Genomic DNA, 16,653 nt, shown 5'->3' with positions numbered 1-16,653 from the left:
TTTGCAACCCCATCTTCATCTTGAACTACTCCTCTATGCTCAGCCCATATAGCCAATCTGTCACCAAGTCATGTTATTCCTTTTTTTATACCATCTCTCTTAAATGTTCCCATCCCTCTACTCTCCAATAGCCTTCATCTACCTCCTGCTCCAGTCAATAAACTGCTGAAATGATCTTCCAAAAAAAAAAAAAAAGCAGTTCTGACCATATCGGGTCCCTCCTCAATAATCTGCAGGAGTAAACACAAAGTCCTGTTTTGCATTACAAGTCCTTTACAAATGGAACCCTCTCCAGACTTTTATAGGCTTTACTTACTTTCTATGCTCTGGCCACAAAGTTCATGGTTCACTTATCCTCTACCCTCAGACTTCAGACCTTTTGGCAGGTGGTCCACAGCCCTTGAAGCCTTTCCCTCCTGGCTGAAGCATGCTAACTAGTTTCCTTCAGGACTCTGCTCCTAATCCATCACCTTCCAGTCCTCACATTGTGAGTGTTTGACCTCCAAGATCACTCTCCATTTCTACTGTTACCTCATATAAAAAATAGTTCTTTACATGTCATCTGCCCCATTAGAATGTGAGAGCTTCTTAAGGAGGAGTTGTGTTTATGGTTTTCTTTGGAATCCCAGTACTTAATGCAATTCTTGGCAAATACAAGCACTTAATAAATGCTTGCTTCTTGTTCTCCATCTGTGTAGGCATATTTATTTAAAAAAAAGGGTAATTTATTTTTACATGCATTTACAATCTGTCCTCATTACTTCCCCCTTCTCTACTGAATCAAAAAAGAAAAACAAAAATAACCCTAAAACCAAAACTGTCACCATAAATATGCAAAGAGCAGCAAAACACATTCCTACATTGGCCAGGCCCCAAACTATCCACTTCTCCCTGCATTTTGAGCTGATCTCTATTCTGACTGAAGTCAAGAGGTGTGTCTCATCTTCCGGGTTCCAGATCTGGGATGTGTCCAGCATTCATCAGAGTCTAAAGTCCTTCTTTCTGTACAAATGTCATTGTTATTGGAGCAAACATCCTTCTGGTTCTGCTCACCTCTCTTTGCACTACTTCAGAGGAAGCTGCTAGGCTTCCTCTGACACTATTCATTTCCTCATTTTATGAGTAATTCTTTAATAATTTGTTAAGACTGAATTTGCTGACTGGGATCGTTGGTTCAGATATAGAACCACAAGGAATCTTAGAGTCCATCCAGACCACGGGTACTTATAGACTTAGTTTGAAAATGGTTTTAAAATATTTTTGTTTGGTGATCTATAAAGGTTGAGTGTTTGACATCTCCGATCTAGTCCGATCCTCTTATTTTTTTTTAAAAAAGGAAACTGAAGCTGCAGAGAAGTGAGTTATCCAAGGCACAAGAAGCAGAATCTGATCTAGGCACTTTGACTGCAAGCCCAGTCCTTTTCTACTACATCACACTTGAAGAAACTATTACATCACATGCACATGATTCCAAAGGAAAAATTAAAGAAGGCTAATTTCTCTGATGGAGATGAGATATAATAATAGCTAACATTTCTATAGTGCTTTCAATATACTTGATACAATATTGCCTTATTTGATCCTTGAAATAACCCTGTGAGGAAGATGTTATTATTCTCGTCATTTTAGAGAAGAAAATGAGGCTGAGAGGGATTAAGTAACTTATCTGAGGTCACACAGCTAGGAAATGTCTGAGGTCAGATTTAAATTTAGATGCTTTTGAGTCCCTTCTAACCATTACACTACCTACTAACTGAGGCAGTAATAACTACCAAAATAACTATAATAATGCAAGTGCATAAAGAACTACAATATTTAGTGAGATTCAAAGATAGGAGTGCAGTCTAGAAAGAGGAGAGAAGATCATTTCAGAACAGGATTTTGAAGGACAGGTAGGATTTTAACAGGTGGAGATGGGGGTGGAAAGATAGAGAAATTAAAAACACTGCCAGTCTGGAGCTATCTATAGCCCAACAACCCAACATAGGCTAATAGGCCATGGAAAATCCACTGTAGTTCAATACAGGATAACAAAACAGAAACAATTAGGTCTAGTGGAACAAGTGGTCACTTTACAGACAAAAAGAGCCTGCATTTAAATCCCCACTCAAACTTATTTAGCTACTGGGAAAGTCACTCCAGTTCTCTGAGTTATAGAGGCTTCCTCATTTATAAAATGGGGGTTGATATTATTTACATTGTTTACCTTAAGATTATTGAAGATAGAAAATATATCAAATCCTAAGGCACAAAATAAACGTCAACCAGTTTTATTTCATAACATGAGCACGAATCACCGATAAAAAGTGATTTACATAGCATGTATCCTATTTAAGTCAGAATATGTGTGTGTATAAGTGTGTTATATACATATCTAGCACACTCACAATTGAATTGCAAGTTAAACATACTATCAGTCAAAATGATCACAATAAAGTTTTGTCCTTTAGGAATTTTTAAACCTTTAACCATCTGGAAACCAACTACTTGGAACAGCACATTCCCCAAGAGTTTCATACAGTCATGTCAAAGAATTCCATATTGTTTGAGGGGAGTTAGCCTGAAGGGATCTTATAAATAATCAGATCCAACTCCCTCATTTTATAGGTTGAGGTTTCTAGGTCCCAGTGAGATGAAATAGTTTGATCAAGGTTATGCAGCTAGCTAGTGGTGGACTCATCTTTATAAATACAAAGTAGCACAGAATACAGTGCAATTTTATTTTTTTGTTTATGCATTATATATTCATGCAATTAGATAAAAAAAAAACCAGTAAATATTTTTACTCAGCCAGTTCACTTTCACATATTTCATGTGCCACTTTCACTAATTAAGCAAGCTATGTGTTCCTTAAAGAAAGCCTCTCTTGGACCATCTGTACCTCCTACTTGAAATCATATTTCTATGAACACAGCAAATTCACATAGTAACAACTGGAGATGTCACAACAAAAGGGTGATTACTGGCAAAATAATAATCAGAACAAAAGAATTACAGATCCACCTTTGTCAGAGTAAGACTTATTTCAACTGCATTCCCATGTATATTTTTAATATTTTCATTGAAATGTTTATTGGTGCCTTTTATTTTTACATAGTTTTGATTTCTGAATTTCTCCTCTCAGCTCCCTTATTCAGTGAGTGATTATTTGTAATAAAAGGGGGGGGGGAAACAAATACCACACATCAACCATAGCAAAACCAGACATCAATTGGGTGCAATATTATCATATAATATTTTACATCCATAGTTTCCCATTCCTGCAAAGAAGGAAAGGGCTTGTATTTTCTGAATTCTTCACTTGGTCAGATTTGGTCATTATAATTATTAACTAGGTTCAATAATTGTGGCTCTATTTTACAGCATTGTAGTCATTGCCTGTAATTTTCCTGCCTTCTATGTATTTTGCTTTGTACCTCTGCATGATGTACTTTTTTCATGGTTGGAATTCTTCATATTTGTTGTTTCTAATTATGCAATAATATTCCTTTGTGTTCACTACCAAAATTTCTGTACCCAATCCCTAACTGAGGCTATCTACTTTGTTTCTAGATCTTTGCTACCAATTTTTCTATGGATTTATATATGCAACCTTTCTGACTGTCTTTGGTTTCTAGGGGCTATCAATATTCACTTTTTTTAAAAAGATTTTTCAAGGCATTGGGTTTAAGTGGCTTGCCCAAGGTCACATGGCTAGGTAACAATATTCACTTTTGATGAGAAATCAAACATTTCAGTTTCCACATGAACGACTATTTCAATCCTCGCTTATTAATTGATTCTTCATATTCAAATTATTTTATTTTCAATTTTAGGCCTAATCTAGTAATGCTAAGAGAAATTTATTCCATCCCATGAAGTCTGAGTCTGATAAATGAAACCTGAAATTTCCTTGTGCCCACACAATTTTTTTTACATTAGAATATTTTTACCTCTAACTGAGAATTCCTCTTGACAAAAATCCTACTCCAAAGCAACATTATAGTCCAATTGTGAACCTAGGTTCTCCAAAGCTAGGCCAGTGGACCAAAAGCTCTAATGGTTTCTATCCCATTGAAAAGGCCCTGAGTCTTAAGCCAGTGACAAATTACGTGTCTGCGCCCTGAGAACTAGCACAGCCCAGTATGTATTGGGTTGTCACCAGCCAGTCTCCGTGCAGTAAATTCTTTGGCTGAAGCAGCCTGGTAAACAAACACAAATTCGTAAAGAGTGGGAGTCCTTTATAGCCAGTCTCTTTCTGCTTCTGTAGTGATGGCAGCAGTGGCTGAAAAGGTGAGGAATAAGCATGTAAACTCTCTAGAAATATTAGCCATCAGGACTCCAAAATATGAGAACCTTGTCCAACGACCAAGGAGCTGACAATACAACATATCAATACTGCTCTCACTGCAACAGAAACCAGCACATAAGGTCTTTGCTATGAAATCAAAGGATGGCTTGCAGGCATCCTTAGAGTGGTAAAAATCAGAGGGTTGGAGCAATTGGTTTTACCTTGCATCCAGAGTCAAGAAAATTCATTGGAGAGAGACAAGGTCATCTCGCCTTACAGGAACCATGAAGAGCAAAAGCAAAATGACCTCTCCACGAAAATAACGAGTTTACATGCCAACATTTGTTGTAGAAGATAAAGAAGCAATGATGTCTACAAATAGCTTGACAAGATCCTTCATAGTCAAGTTATGTAGATTCTGGGAATTCAATGCAAAGGGAGGAAATTAGGGTAGCATGCACATATGCACACACACACACACACACACACACACACACACACACACACGGAAACTTGGCTAAGGATTGAGAAATGAAAAAGGCCAAAGGCTGGTAGAAGTCATGGACATCTTCTGCCAATGTGTCATAAATACTTCCTTTAAAAAGAGTTGGAAGACGCAGAACATGGCAAACACTCAACCTATACATACACACAGTAACTGACTATGGGCAAAAAATTACTCATGTAGAACTCAATTCTAAATCAGCTATGAGTGTATAGATAGACTGCGGACTTACGGCAAAGATAAACACACCCTGAAGTCAGAAGCAATTATAAACCTGAGAAGATAGCCATGCAATTACAATATCTAACCTGGCCAATTCAAACAAACCACTGATGCGCCAAAAAAAAAAAAAAAGAATAATGGAGAAGATTGTAACATAGATAATCAACATTCTTCTCTAGAAATTTAATTGATATAAAATGCTCACCAAAATGAAAAGGTCTTACAGAGTCCAAAAAAACTCAATTTTGAGAAGCAAATGGCTGGGCAGGGAAGAACCATGTTTATTTAAAATATAATTCAGTTCAGGAGCTTTTTCCTGAAACTATTTCAGTATAAGGGATTTCTTTTATGATCCTATGCATTTAAAAACACTATTCTGAGAAGGGCTTCACAGGTTTCACCAAAATGCCAGAGAAGTCTATCAAACAAAAAAAATTAAGAAGTCCTGTGATAAAAATACACGGGGGGGGGGGCAGTTAGGTAGTGCAGTGTATAGTGCACTGGCCCTGGAGTCAGGAGGACCTGAGTTCAAATGTGGCCTCAGACACTTAATGATGACCTAGCTGTGTGGCCTTGCGCAAGCCACTTAACCCCAATGCCTTGCAAAAAGCAAAAAAAAAAAAATCCCCACAACTGTATACATTTGCAAAAACTTATAGAGGTAAGTAGTAGTCAAATATTTGATAGACCCCAACTACTGGAGTAAAAGCTTACTATTTGATAAAAAAAAAGTTGGAAAAACAAGAAAGAAGGCTGGGAGAAACTTAGTACATATTAACATTTCATATTGTATATCAACATGCGCCCTTAAAGAATAAGATTTAAGATTTAATTAATAAGATTTAAACAGAAACGACGTCATTTTAAGTGGAATGATACTGTGTTGTAAGAAATGATGAAGGGGGCAACTTGGTGGTAGAGTGGATAGAGAACTGGCCATGGAGTCAAGAGGACCTGAGTTCAAATGTGATCTAAGACACTAGTTATGTGACCCCAGGTAAATGCTCAATTCCAATTGTCTCAAAAAAAAAAAAAAGAAGACATGATGAAAGGAATGGTTTCAAAGAAACTTGGGAAAGACTTTTATGAACTGATGCAGGATGAAATAAGCAGAACCAGGAAAACAATTTATACAATATCAATGACAATGTAAAGATAAACAACTTTGAAAGATTTAAGAATGCTGATGAATGAAATGCCTAATCCTAGAGTGAACTCCTCACCTCCTGAAAAAGAAATGTGACTCACATTTTTGTTTGACAATACATATTTGTTACAGAGTTTTTGTGTTTTTTTTAAGGGAAAGGGAGGGAGGAAGGAGAAGGGCCGAGAGAGAATATAGATTTTGTTAATAGAAGACAAATTAAAAATAAATAAATATAATAACAGTGTTTATAAGGCTCTTTAAGGTTTGCAAAGCACTTTATAAAACTAATGCACTGTGCTGGGAGGTAGGTGTTATAGTTATTCCCACTTTATAGAAGAGGAAACTGAGGCAACCAGTGTTTTAAGTGACTGAGTCATGGACATCTAGACAGGAAGTGGTTTAGACTGGATCTGAACACAGATCTTCAAGACTCCAGCATGTTATCCACTGTACCACCTCACTGTCTCAAATAAGACATCATATGTGAAATGCTTTTTAAACCTTAAAGTGCCATGTGAATGTTGGCAAGCATTATTGACATGGCAGGAAATTATGATTCTCCTTAGGAAAGAGTGGTGGGGAAAAAACTGAATCTGCAGAGAGATCCTGGTCTAATTGAGTCTAGATCATTTAAAGATGAAAATGGAAAAATAACAACAAAATAACAACAAAGAAACAAAAAGGGGAAGAGATCTCTATTAGCGTTTCTCTAATACCGCCCCCCCCCCCCACCGAAATCAATTAAAAATGGAGTCACCTTGGATTCTAAAATCTTGGGCTAAAAATCTAGAATGTAAAACAAGCTCTGTGGGGAAATGAAAATAGCATAATAATCTGACTACAGGCGGAACAGCTGACTCAAAACAAGTATTTACAATGGAAATACTTGATGAAAAAGATGTCAAATGGACAGTATTACCACCGAAACAGGCAAATGATAAAACAAGAACTACTGATCAAATGCCTACATTCTCATCTCTATAAAATTTTCATGAGAGAACACGGAATGCTCTGTGCACATATTGAGGTTACCTGTGATAAAAATATGACAAGGAACCTAACTGGTAGGCTTTCAGAGATCAGTGAAAAAGTATTTCTTAAGCACCTGCCCCAGCAGGAACAATTGCTCATCACTCGAGGCCTGCATTCTAATGATGGCAACAACAAATACATAGAAGAAGTATACCCATTACAAATATCAAGTGGATAAATACATATGGATAAGTAATCTGAAGGTAGTTTGACAACAAGGGCACCAACAACTGAGCTGATTAGAAAAGGCTGGTATACAGAGCATCCAAAAGGAAAGTAGGGAATGCAGTCCAGGTATATGGTTGATCCAGGCAAAGGGATGGTCAGGAGATGGAGATACAGATGCGGAGCCAATCTGGCTAGAGCACAGAGGTTGTATAAGAAGGGCTTTGAAAGCTAAATCGAGGGGCTGATAGTTTAGGCAAGAGGAATAAATTGAGTAGGGAGTCACATAATCAGATCTGTGCTTAAGGATACTTGCTCTGGCAGCAGAGAATAGGATGGATTGCAACGGTGTAAGACCAGAGGCTGCTGCAATAATTTAGGTGAGAGGCAGATGAAGGTCTGACCTAAGGGGGCAGTTGAATGAGTAGATGGAAGGAGTCAGATGTGAGGAATAGTGAAGAAAGAAATGATAAAATTTGACAACTGGTTAATTTGTGGGGTGAGGAGTCCAGGATAACTGGTTCTAAACTTAGGAGACTAGAGGGACCATGATCTCCCTTTGAAAGAAATGGGAAAGTCTAGAGGAGGGAGGGTTTTAGGGAAAGATGATGACTTCAGTGTAGGTCGTGTTGAAACCAACTCTGATATTACTTAACTGATACAGGGACAGAGAAGACAAGAGGCAACAGTTTATTACATGCTGATTATTTTAAAACAATTCTACTGAACAAAACGGAACTGGAAAGACTTTTCCAAAGAGTATTTTTCAAGTTTATTTTAAAATAAATATGTCCTTGATAGAGGCAAGAGACAGTTTTTCTACAACCTCCTAATTATTCATATCAAGCAAGACATAAACTAAGTAACTATACACAGTGTCTGCAGTTGTTATAATAAAATCAATGATGATAATACTGAGCATTTACAGAGCCCCCACTGTGTGCCAAAAACTGCCCTAAGTGCTTCACAAATAATGTCTCGTTGTCAGCCTCACAAAGCACGATCCTTATTTAACCGATGAGCTGGCCTCCACCTGCCCAGCCAGAGTGGTGTAAGGATTAAATGGAAGCGCATTTTTGAGAGCCGCACGGCCACGCTCGCTTCTGTTCTGGTGGGGCTGTGAGGCTGCTAACCATGGAGCCCCAGTGGGGCAAGTCACAGGCACCTCTAATGCTGAAAGACTGAGACGACAGGCCTCGGGACATGCAGGACAGATCCTCTAGCTGGGTTTTACGGGAGGATGTTAATCAAGTCAAGCAAAGATACCTCTCCCAACCAATGCTTTCTTTCCCTTATCTTAACTGCGCAGATTTTGATTGTGTACTAGTTTCAATTTCATACAACAAAAAATGATCCATTTTACCTTTTTTGAGCATTTTTACCTCTCCTTTAGTAAAGAATTCTCCCTAAAGTTTTCTTTTTTTCTCTTAGTGATGTGATCATACATGTTCAAGTCTTATATACATTTTCACTGTATTGAAATTTATGGTATGAGGTATTAGTCTGTGCTTAATTTCTGCCCAAGTGTTTTCCAGTCAAGCTTTATTTCAAATAATTTGTATTCTTGGGTTTATCAAACATCAGGTTATTGAATTAAATTATTTCTGATTCTTCCATATCTATCTGTTCTAAAAATCTATTTTTTATTAATTAGTACAGAATAGTTTTAGTGACTGCTATATCTTGAATACTACAACTTAAAGTTGGGGATGTGTTATTTCCATTTTTTTCCCTTGAAAAGTTTAGATCATTTGTCCTTCTACCACATGAATTTTGCAATTATTTATGTACTACCTTTGATCTGTTATACATTTCTTTTATGCAAGCAACTTCTTTTCTCATCTTGAATAGTTTATAAAAATAAATACATACGTTCATATATTTCTACTCTAAGTTCCAACTTAATTATTTCTTATTTTACAGTGTTGTTTTCAGAGTCACTGGAAAATGCTAGTTAATATTAACAAAATTTTACAAGTATATTAATCAATCCACTTGTGAATTTGCTGCTTTTTAATCAGTTGGTCACTGTTTAAATAACATCAATGAAAAATCAGATGATATTTTGTGTCAAACACCCTCTTTCTATCTCTACTAGTAACTTTATCTTAGAGATCCCATATGTCTGAGGCAGGATTTGATTCCAGATCATTCTGACTCCAAGCCCAGATGTTTATTCACTACACTGTCTTGCCTCTTATTTAAATAATTTCCTAAATCGATAAATGCAACAAAATTCTAACTACAAACATATATGCCACTAGATTTAAATCTGTCTTTTAAAATAATACAAAAATAGAATTACATTATAAAAATGATGGATAACTCCATTTTACAAAGAAATTCTAACTCAAATGGGCAAATATTTGCTTATGGCACTAAGAAAAATCAAAGATTGGATCAGCACTCAAAATGCTGTTTAACTTTGTTCTGTACCTTATGTCACAATAGACAATACCCAGCTTCTACTTTATCCTTCCAAAAATAGGGAAAATCAATATGGTCTCTCTAAGGAGAAAGTTTTCGACATGTACCTGAAAAATGATTCTGGGATTTGCTCTTATTACTAAGTTGGCTGAATTAAACTTTTGACTAGTTTTCATAGTAGCAGAAATATGATGCTAAAATCACTGTTCATAATTGAAACCTTGTACCTTTATAGGATAAAATCAGCCTCACTATTTAGGGAATTCTTTTGCTGACTAGTAATGGATGCCACCACTTTAAACAGAAACAATGGGATAGCACTACTTATTCATCAAAGAATGAGAAAGATACTACATAATTATATGCTTTTGTCTTCCTTATTAAGCTTTAGCATCTATAAGGATTAATAAGAGGAGGCGATGATTAATTTTAACCTGAAAATAACCAAAGAAAGATTTGTCTTTCCTTTCACTATTAACAACACAGAGACCTATTTAATAATGCTCTTGATATGGTTGATACAACTTAGAATCTTCCTTGGATAAAATAAGAAAGGATGCAATTTTCTGGAATAACAAATGAATCTGCTTCATGTCATCTAAAACCAATCACTCTAGAAATCTCTCTCAATATCTGGTACAAATGATATGCACTCATGGGCCTGTATTTGAACTAATTACCTCTGGAACTTCAGGCAGACTCTGGCAGCACCAGCCTCGAAGCCCTTAATTAGAATTCTAAGTACTGTGGAATGGAATTGTACTTAACAGATAAGAGTCCAGCTGACAGCTAGACCAACACAAGTATTCCAGTGAATGAGCAGAAGAGCAGTTTTTGGAGAAACTGTCCAAGGCACTGGGTTCGGATGAAAGGTTCCAGGTCATTATCTATATCTGGAGAGAGTCAATGTTCCATTTTGAAGTTAAAAAGCAGAACTCAAGTGTAGGGGGAGACTGGGGCCAGAGATTTATACTGATTCACACAGACATATGTTATAAATAATAAAATTATCATTTTCTTCAAATAAATAATCTGCTTTTGTAATTTCATTTACACATTACAATTAAGATTTGGAAATGTTTTCCTAATTCATTCAAACTGAAATAGTCCCTGTCCTATAGGCATTTACATTCTAATGGGAAGACAGGAGGGTGTCAGGGTCATACGTCACACATATTTGTAAGTCATCTGCAAAAGAAATGATGAAAATTACTAAGAGAGAGTACAGCAGAAGAATAGGAGAGGGCCCGGGACAGAATCTTGCATAGGCGAGCTGAAGCAGTCTGGCTATCATGATACTTCAGAGAGAGGTAATAAAGGCTTAAATGAGGAAGGATGGCCACCATCTGGGTGAAAAACATTCTAATAGAGTCAAAAATTGCTGTTTGTCGTTCCTTCTCAAAGAAGACCATGACTTCAAGGAGGTGATGCATAGGAATTCAAGAACACAATTGGATTTGAGGGAGAACAGTGCAAAGCCACAGCCTCACTTTCTCCTCCAGAGTCATCTGGGTCCAGCGACCAGATAAGCATCAGGATGACTGGAGATGGCAATTAAGATTAAATGACTTGCCCAAGGTCACACAGTTAGTAAGAGTCAAGAATCAGGAATTCAACTAAAGACAAAACACAATTGCAATAGCCTCCATTTGGCCTTCTTGATTCCAGTCTTTCTCTTCACTAGCTCATCCTTTACATAGTGGCCAAAAGGATTTTCCTAATGCATAGGTCTCACCACCTGTAATTCCTCTACACAATAAAATCAAGTAGCTTTGTATGGCCTTTTAGGATCCTACCCAAATTCCTGCCTGAGTGGTACTTAAAACAAACCTGGATGGGACACCATCCCTTTCTTTCTGCTCTCTCCTTATCTCTGCCCCTTGGAATCTCTAGTTTCCTTCAAAATTCAAACCAACTGATCTTTCATTGCTTTTATAAGCTTTTTCTGACCACCTTCCCCACATCCTACTCTGGATTCTTTTGGTAACATTTGCATATATGTGTACATGTCTTCCCATTAGAATGTAAACTTCTAGAGAATAGAACCTATTTCAATTTGAATGAATTAGGAAACATTTCCAAATTTTAATTGTGGAGTATAAACAGTTATTTATTTGAATCAAGTGGTTATTTTGTATTTATAACAAATCACCAAAAGGTGTACACTGTTTCTAACAGCAAGTGAATCATCACTAACTTCTCAACCTTCATAAGTCAATAGCAAAAGCAGTTCCTAAAAAGGGCAACCAGATTATGATACCTATAAAACAGTTGTTATATGTTGTTTCCTCTTAAAAATATACATTTCTCAAATTGCTCTAAATCACTCCTTATTAGAGAAATGCAAATTAAGGCACCTCTGAGGTACCACTTCACACCTCTCAGATTGGTCACTGTAACCAGAAAGGACAATGATCATTGTTGGAAGGGATGTGGGAAATCTGGGACACTAAAACATTGTTGGTGGAGCTGTGAACTCATCCAACCTTTCTGGAGAGCAATTTGGAATTATGCCCAAAGGGCAACAAAAATGTGCATACCCTTTGATACGGCAATACCACTACTGGGTCTATACCCTGAAGAGTTGATGAAAAAGGGTAAAAACATCACTTGTACAAAAAATATTCATAGCAGCCCTTTTGGGGTGGCAAAGAATTGGAAATTGAGTGAATGTCCATCAGTTGGGGAATGGCTTAGCAAACTGTGGTATAATTATGTCATGGAACACTACTGTTCTCTTAGAAACCAGGAGGGACGGGATTTCAGGGAAGCATGGAAAGATTTTCATGAACTGATGCTGTTTTTTTTTTTTTTTTTTTAGTTTTTGCAAGGCAATGGGGTTAAGTAGCTTGCCCAAAGCGACATGGCTAGGTAATTATTAAGTGTCCGAGGTTGGATTTGAACCCAGGTAGGTCTGACTCCAAGGCCGGTGCTCTATCCACTGTGCCACCTAGCCCCCCCCCCCCACGTTGAGTGAGATGTGCAGAACCAGAAAAACACTGCACACCCTAACAGCAACATGGGGGCAATGATCAACCTGGATGGACTCACTCATTCCATCAGTGCAACAATCAGGCACAATTTGGGGCTGTCTGCAATGGAGAATACCATCTGTATCCAGAGAAAGAATTGTGGAATTTGAACAAAGACTGTTACCTTTAATTAAAAAAAAAAGTTATATAATTTTGCTATCTCTTATACTTTATTTTTTTCCCCTTAAGGACATGATTTCTCTCTCATCTGCATTCAACTTGGATCAATGTATACCACAGAAACAAAGTAAAGACTAACAGATCTGCCTTCTGGGAGGGGGGGGAGGGAAGAGAGACTAGGGGAAAATATTGTAAAATTCAAAATAAATATATATAAAAGTTAGAATTGGTGAAGTGGAAGCTACTATGAGAAATCAAGAATCATCAAACAAATTCAAAAGAATGAAAAAGATATATATTTCTCAGGGGCAGGGTCTGTTTTTCTAATTCCAAAGCTTAGTAGTTTTTTAGTAGCATTTTAGAAATGCTTGCTGATAAAGATAAAACTAAGAGAGTGAACCAGACAGTAAAATGTAATTTATTATTATTATCATTTTATTATTAATTATTATTATTGTAAACACCTCGAGGGTAAAGACTATCTTAACAAATTGCTCCACAAACTGCTGAAGGAACTGTTAACTGCATTATATAGTTCTTTTTCCCCAATCAAAATCAAATCATATGCTGACAGACTCAAATTTACTCAGTGAGCTTGCAAGCTATTCAAGTCCTATAGATAAAGGATTTGGTTTACTTACTAAAGCCAAACTACTGAGTTCTTATTTTTAGTAACTGTTGAATGACAGGACTTTCTCAACCCTTTTCCTTCAGGTTCTATTCCTTGTCCTCTCTCACTGCCATTTACTTTGTATATATATTTCAATATTCACTTGTATAACTGGAGTTTAGACGTAGATTTAGAAGGGACCTTGCTGTTGCTGTTCAGCAGAATCCAACTCTTCCTGACTCTACTCCTGGCAGGAATACTCGAGCGGTTTGCCCTTTCTTTCTCCAGCCTATTTTTACAGATGAGGAACGGAGGCAAACGGAATTATGTGACTTGCTCTGGGTCAGACAGCTAGTGGATGTCTGAGATCAGATGTGAACTCAGGGAATTGGGTTTTCCTGACTCCGAGGCCAGGGTGCTCGGTCCACTCTGACACTTAACTACCCAGACTGGAATGCAGTAGAGACTTAAGAAATCTGCTGATTAAGGTAAACATACTACAATGGCCTAAAGTGTTACTGAAGACTTTTGGGACGGCCTGTATATGTATATATAAACAGTCCTAAAACATTCCAAAGAATCAAATAAATAATGATCAAAGCAGTTATGTTAGAACATTTAAAAAAAAAAAGAAATTTGAAGGAGCTGGAGGGAATAGTTGCAGAAAAGGTAGAATGAGTGGAAACCAATTCTCAGATCTTCCTGCATTTGAACTTCCCAGTGACTATACAAAAGGACTGTGCCGGAACAATCATACCCGAGGCAATGAACCAGGCAATTAATATATACAGAAGCCCCATCTAAAGAACCAGGTACTCTCCCCAAAGATCATCTGTCACTGATTGGAACTGAAACCTATCTCTCCTAAACAAGTTATTGGTGATAGAAAAAGTGGTTCATGTTCTAATGTATCCCTACAAGGTTGGTGAAATACTATATATCTCCCGAGTAAACAAGAAGAAATGAAACCCCCAAGTCAAGGGCTGTAGTTTTGCTCATAGGTCCAGACATCGCCTGGTAAAATTGTAGGACCACAGCCTGAGTTAGCAAGGGTCTCGGGCGGCAGGCCCAATCCTCTCACTCTCACAAGCAGGAGGACCGAGGCAGAGGTCAAGGTCTGAGGCAGCGCGCCATCCTGTGGTCCTGGGTCCGAACCTCACGCTCCGGCCTTGGCCGCCGGGGAACCTGTCGCCCTAAATTAGCTCACGGGGGGACGCGCTAGGACAGAACCCGGCAAGGGGCGCCTTCTGGGGGCCCACCGAATGCCCTCCCCCGAGACCCTGGCAGCCGCCCCGCTCCCATCCGCGCCCCGGCGACCCGCTGCACGCTTAGGGCACGTGTCAAACCTGAGCCAGGCCTGGCAAGTGCCCCCTGGGGGTGAAGGCTGCGGGCCGCTCGGGGCCCTTCGCCAACGCCGAAGCAGCTTTGGTGGCACTGCTGCCCTCGCGGGCCAGCCCCTCCGGCGGCGGGGCGCTCCGGGCGCCCGCCCTCACGGGGCCACCTGAGCAAGGCAACACAGCAGGGGGCCGCGTTTTCCTTTTGTGCCCTAAAAGCGTCGCCGCTCCCGAGGCTCCCGAGGCTCCCGAGGCTCCTTCACCGCCTCCTGGAGAGCCACGGCCCGAGCGGGCCCGGCCGCCGTGCCGCCCCGGGCCTGACCCGGCCTGCCACTGATGCCACCTCCGCACCCTGCGGGGCGAGGGGCACGGCGGGGGGCGGGAGATGCCAGCGGCCCGGGGGGGGGGCCTGACCCCGCGGCCTGCCCTTGACCCCCGCGCTGGCCGGGCGGGCCGCCCCAAGGTCACGTCTGGCTTTCCAGCCGGTTCACGCCGGGCCGCGCTGGGCGGGACTCGAACCCGGGCCTCGCGGCTGCCCGCCGTGCGCACGCGCCGGCCCCGCGGGCCTGGGTTCGAGTCCGCCCCCCGCACTCGGGCACGCGCGGCCGCGAGGCCCCGGACCTAAGAACGCCGCTTTTTCGGGGTTTTAGCACGGCGAATGGGGCGAAGCGGCGCCCGCGGCCGGATTCGAACCCAGGCCAGGAGGCCGGGGCGGCGGGCTCGGCCCTCGGAGGGGCCGCTGTGCCCGGGGCGGGCGCCGCGCGTCTGTCCGCGTGTCCGCGTGTCCGGCCGGGGCCCGGGCCCGGGGCCGGGGCCGGGGGCGCACACGCGCGGGGAGGGGCCCGGCCCGGCCGGGGCGCTACCTGCTGCTGGATCTTGCCGTCCTCCGTGACGATCCAGTGCGTGGTGGCGGAGGCGCCGCGGGCCGCGACGCCCAGGAAGACGGAGAGGCCGAGGAGCCAGCGGGGCCCCGGGGCGCGGGCGCGGGCACGGGCCCCCGCCGCCGCCGCCGCCGCCGCCGCCGCCGCCGCCGCCATGTTTCCCCCCCGGCTCGCCCGCTCGCGCCGGAAGCGGAAGTGCGACCCCGCGGCCCGCCATCTTGGGCAGGGAGGTGGTGGCGGAGGCGGGGCCGGCTGGGCGGGACTTCCGGCCCGATGCGGAAGAGATGCCCTCCTTCCGCCCGTCTGGCGGCGGAGGCGGGCGGGAGGGGGGGGGGAGGGGGAGGGGACTCACGTGCATGCGTGCATGCATTCACTTACCTCTTAACGCATTCATTTATACGGGCTCATTCATTCACTCGTTCATTCTTCATTCACTCGTTCTCAGTAACCCATGCATTCATCCTGCATTCAGACTTGACTGTTCTTTCATCCGTGTGCTCATGTATTCACTCAATTCGTTGACCTCCACTCGTTCATCCACTCATTAATTCTTCCCTCTTTTACTTTTTAGTCTTCGTCCGTGTCCTCACTCATTCTTCATTCACTTATTCTTTCATTAACCCATTCATGCCTCATGTGCACTTTACTTCATTTATTCTCCCATCATGCACTCATCCATTTGCTCAGTAATGCATTGATTTTTCAGTCACTCCTCCACGCACTCATTCATTCAGAAGACATTTATGACCTCATTCATTTATCAATCACTCATTCTTCATGCACTCATTCACCCATGCAGGCACTCATTCTTCAGCACCCCACTTATCTTCATCCCCTTATTGATACATCTGCACTCATTCTTCATTCATACTCATGAACTCATTTGTTTGCACATCCATTCACTCATT

At 40.9% G+C, this 16,653-nt stretch overlaps 1 protein-coding gene across 1 annotated transcript in view; it reads right to left on the bottom strand.

Moving 5' to 3' along the window:
• TTC17 (tetratricopeptide repeat domain 17) overlaps positions 1–16,103 on the bottom strand; it is a 108,632-nt gene extending 92,529 nt beyond the window's left edge. Inside the window, exons 1-2 of the mRNA XM_074231615.1 lie at positions 16,098–16,103; positions 15,728–15,997 (exon numbers count right to left, since the gene is read on the bottom strand). Of these exons, the coding sequence (XP_074087716.1) occupies positions 15,728–15,997; positions 16,098–16,103 (276 nt within the window). The remainder of the gene's footprint in view (positions 1–15,727; positions 15,998–16,097) is intronic.
• Positions 16,104–16,653: the final 550 nt, after the last annotated feature.

The sequence above is a fragment of the Macrotis lagotis genome, chromosome 3, assembly GCF_037893015.1.
Source record: "Macrotis lagotis isolate mMagLag1 chromosome 3, bilby.v1.9.chrom.fasta, whole genome shotgun sequence".
Lineage (NCBI taxonomy): Eukaryota > Metazoa > Chordata > Mammalia > Peramelemorphia > Peramelidae > Macrotis > Macrotis lagotis.
The sequence above is the reverse complement of the archived record's forward strand: the minus strand, read 5'-3'. Positions and strand labels throughout refer to the sequence as shown.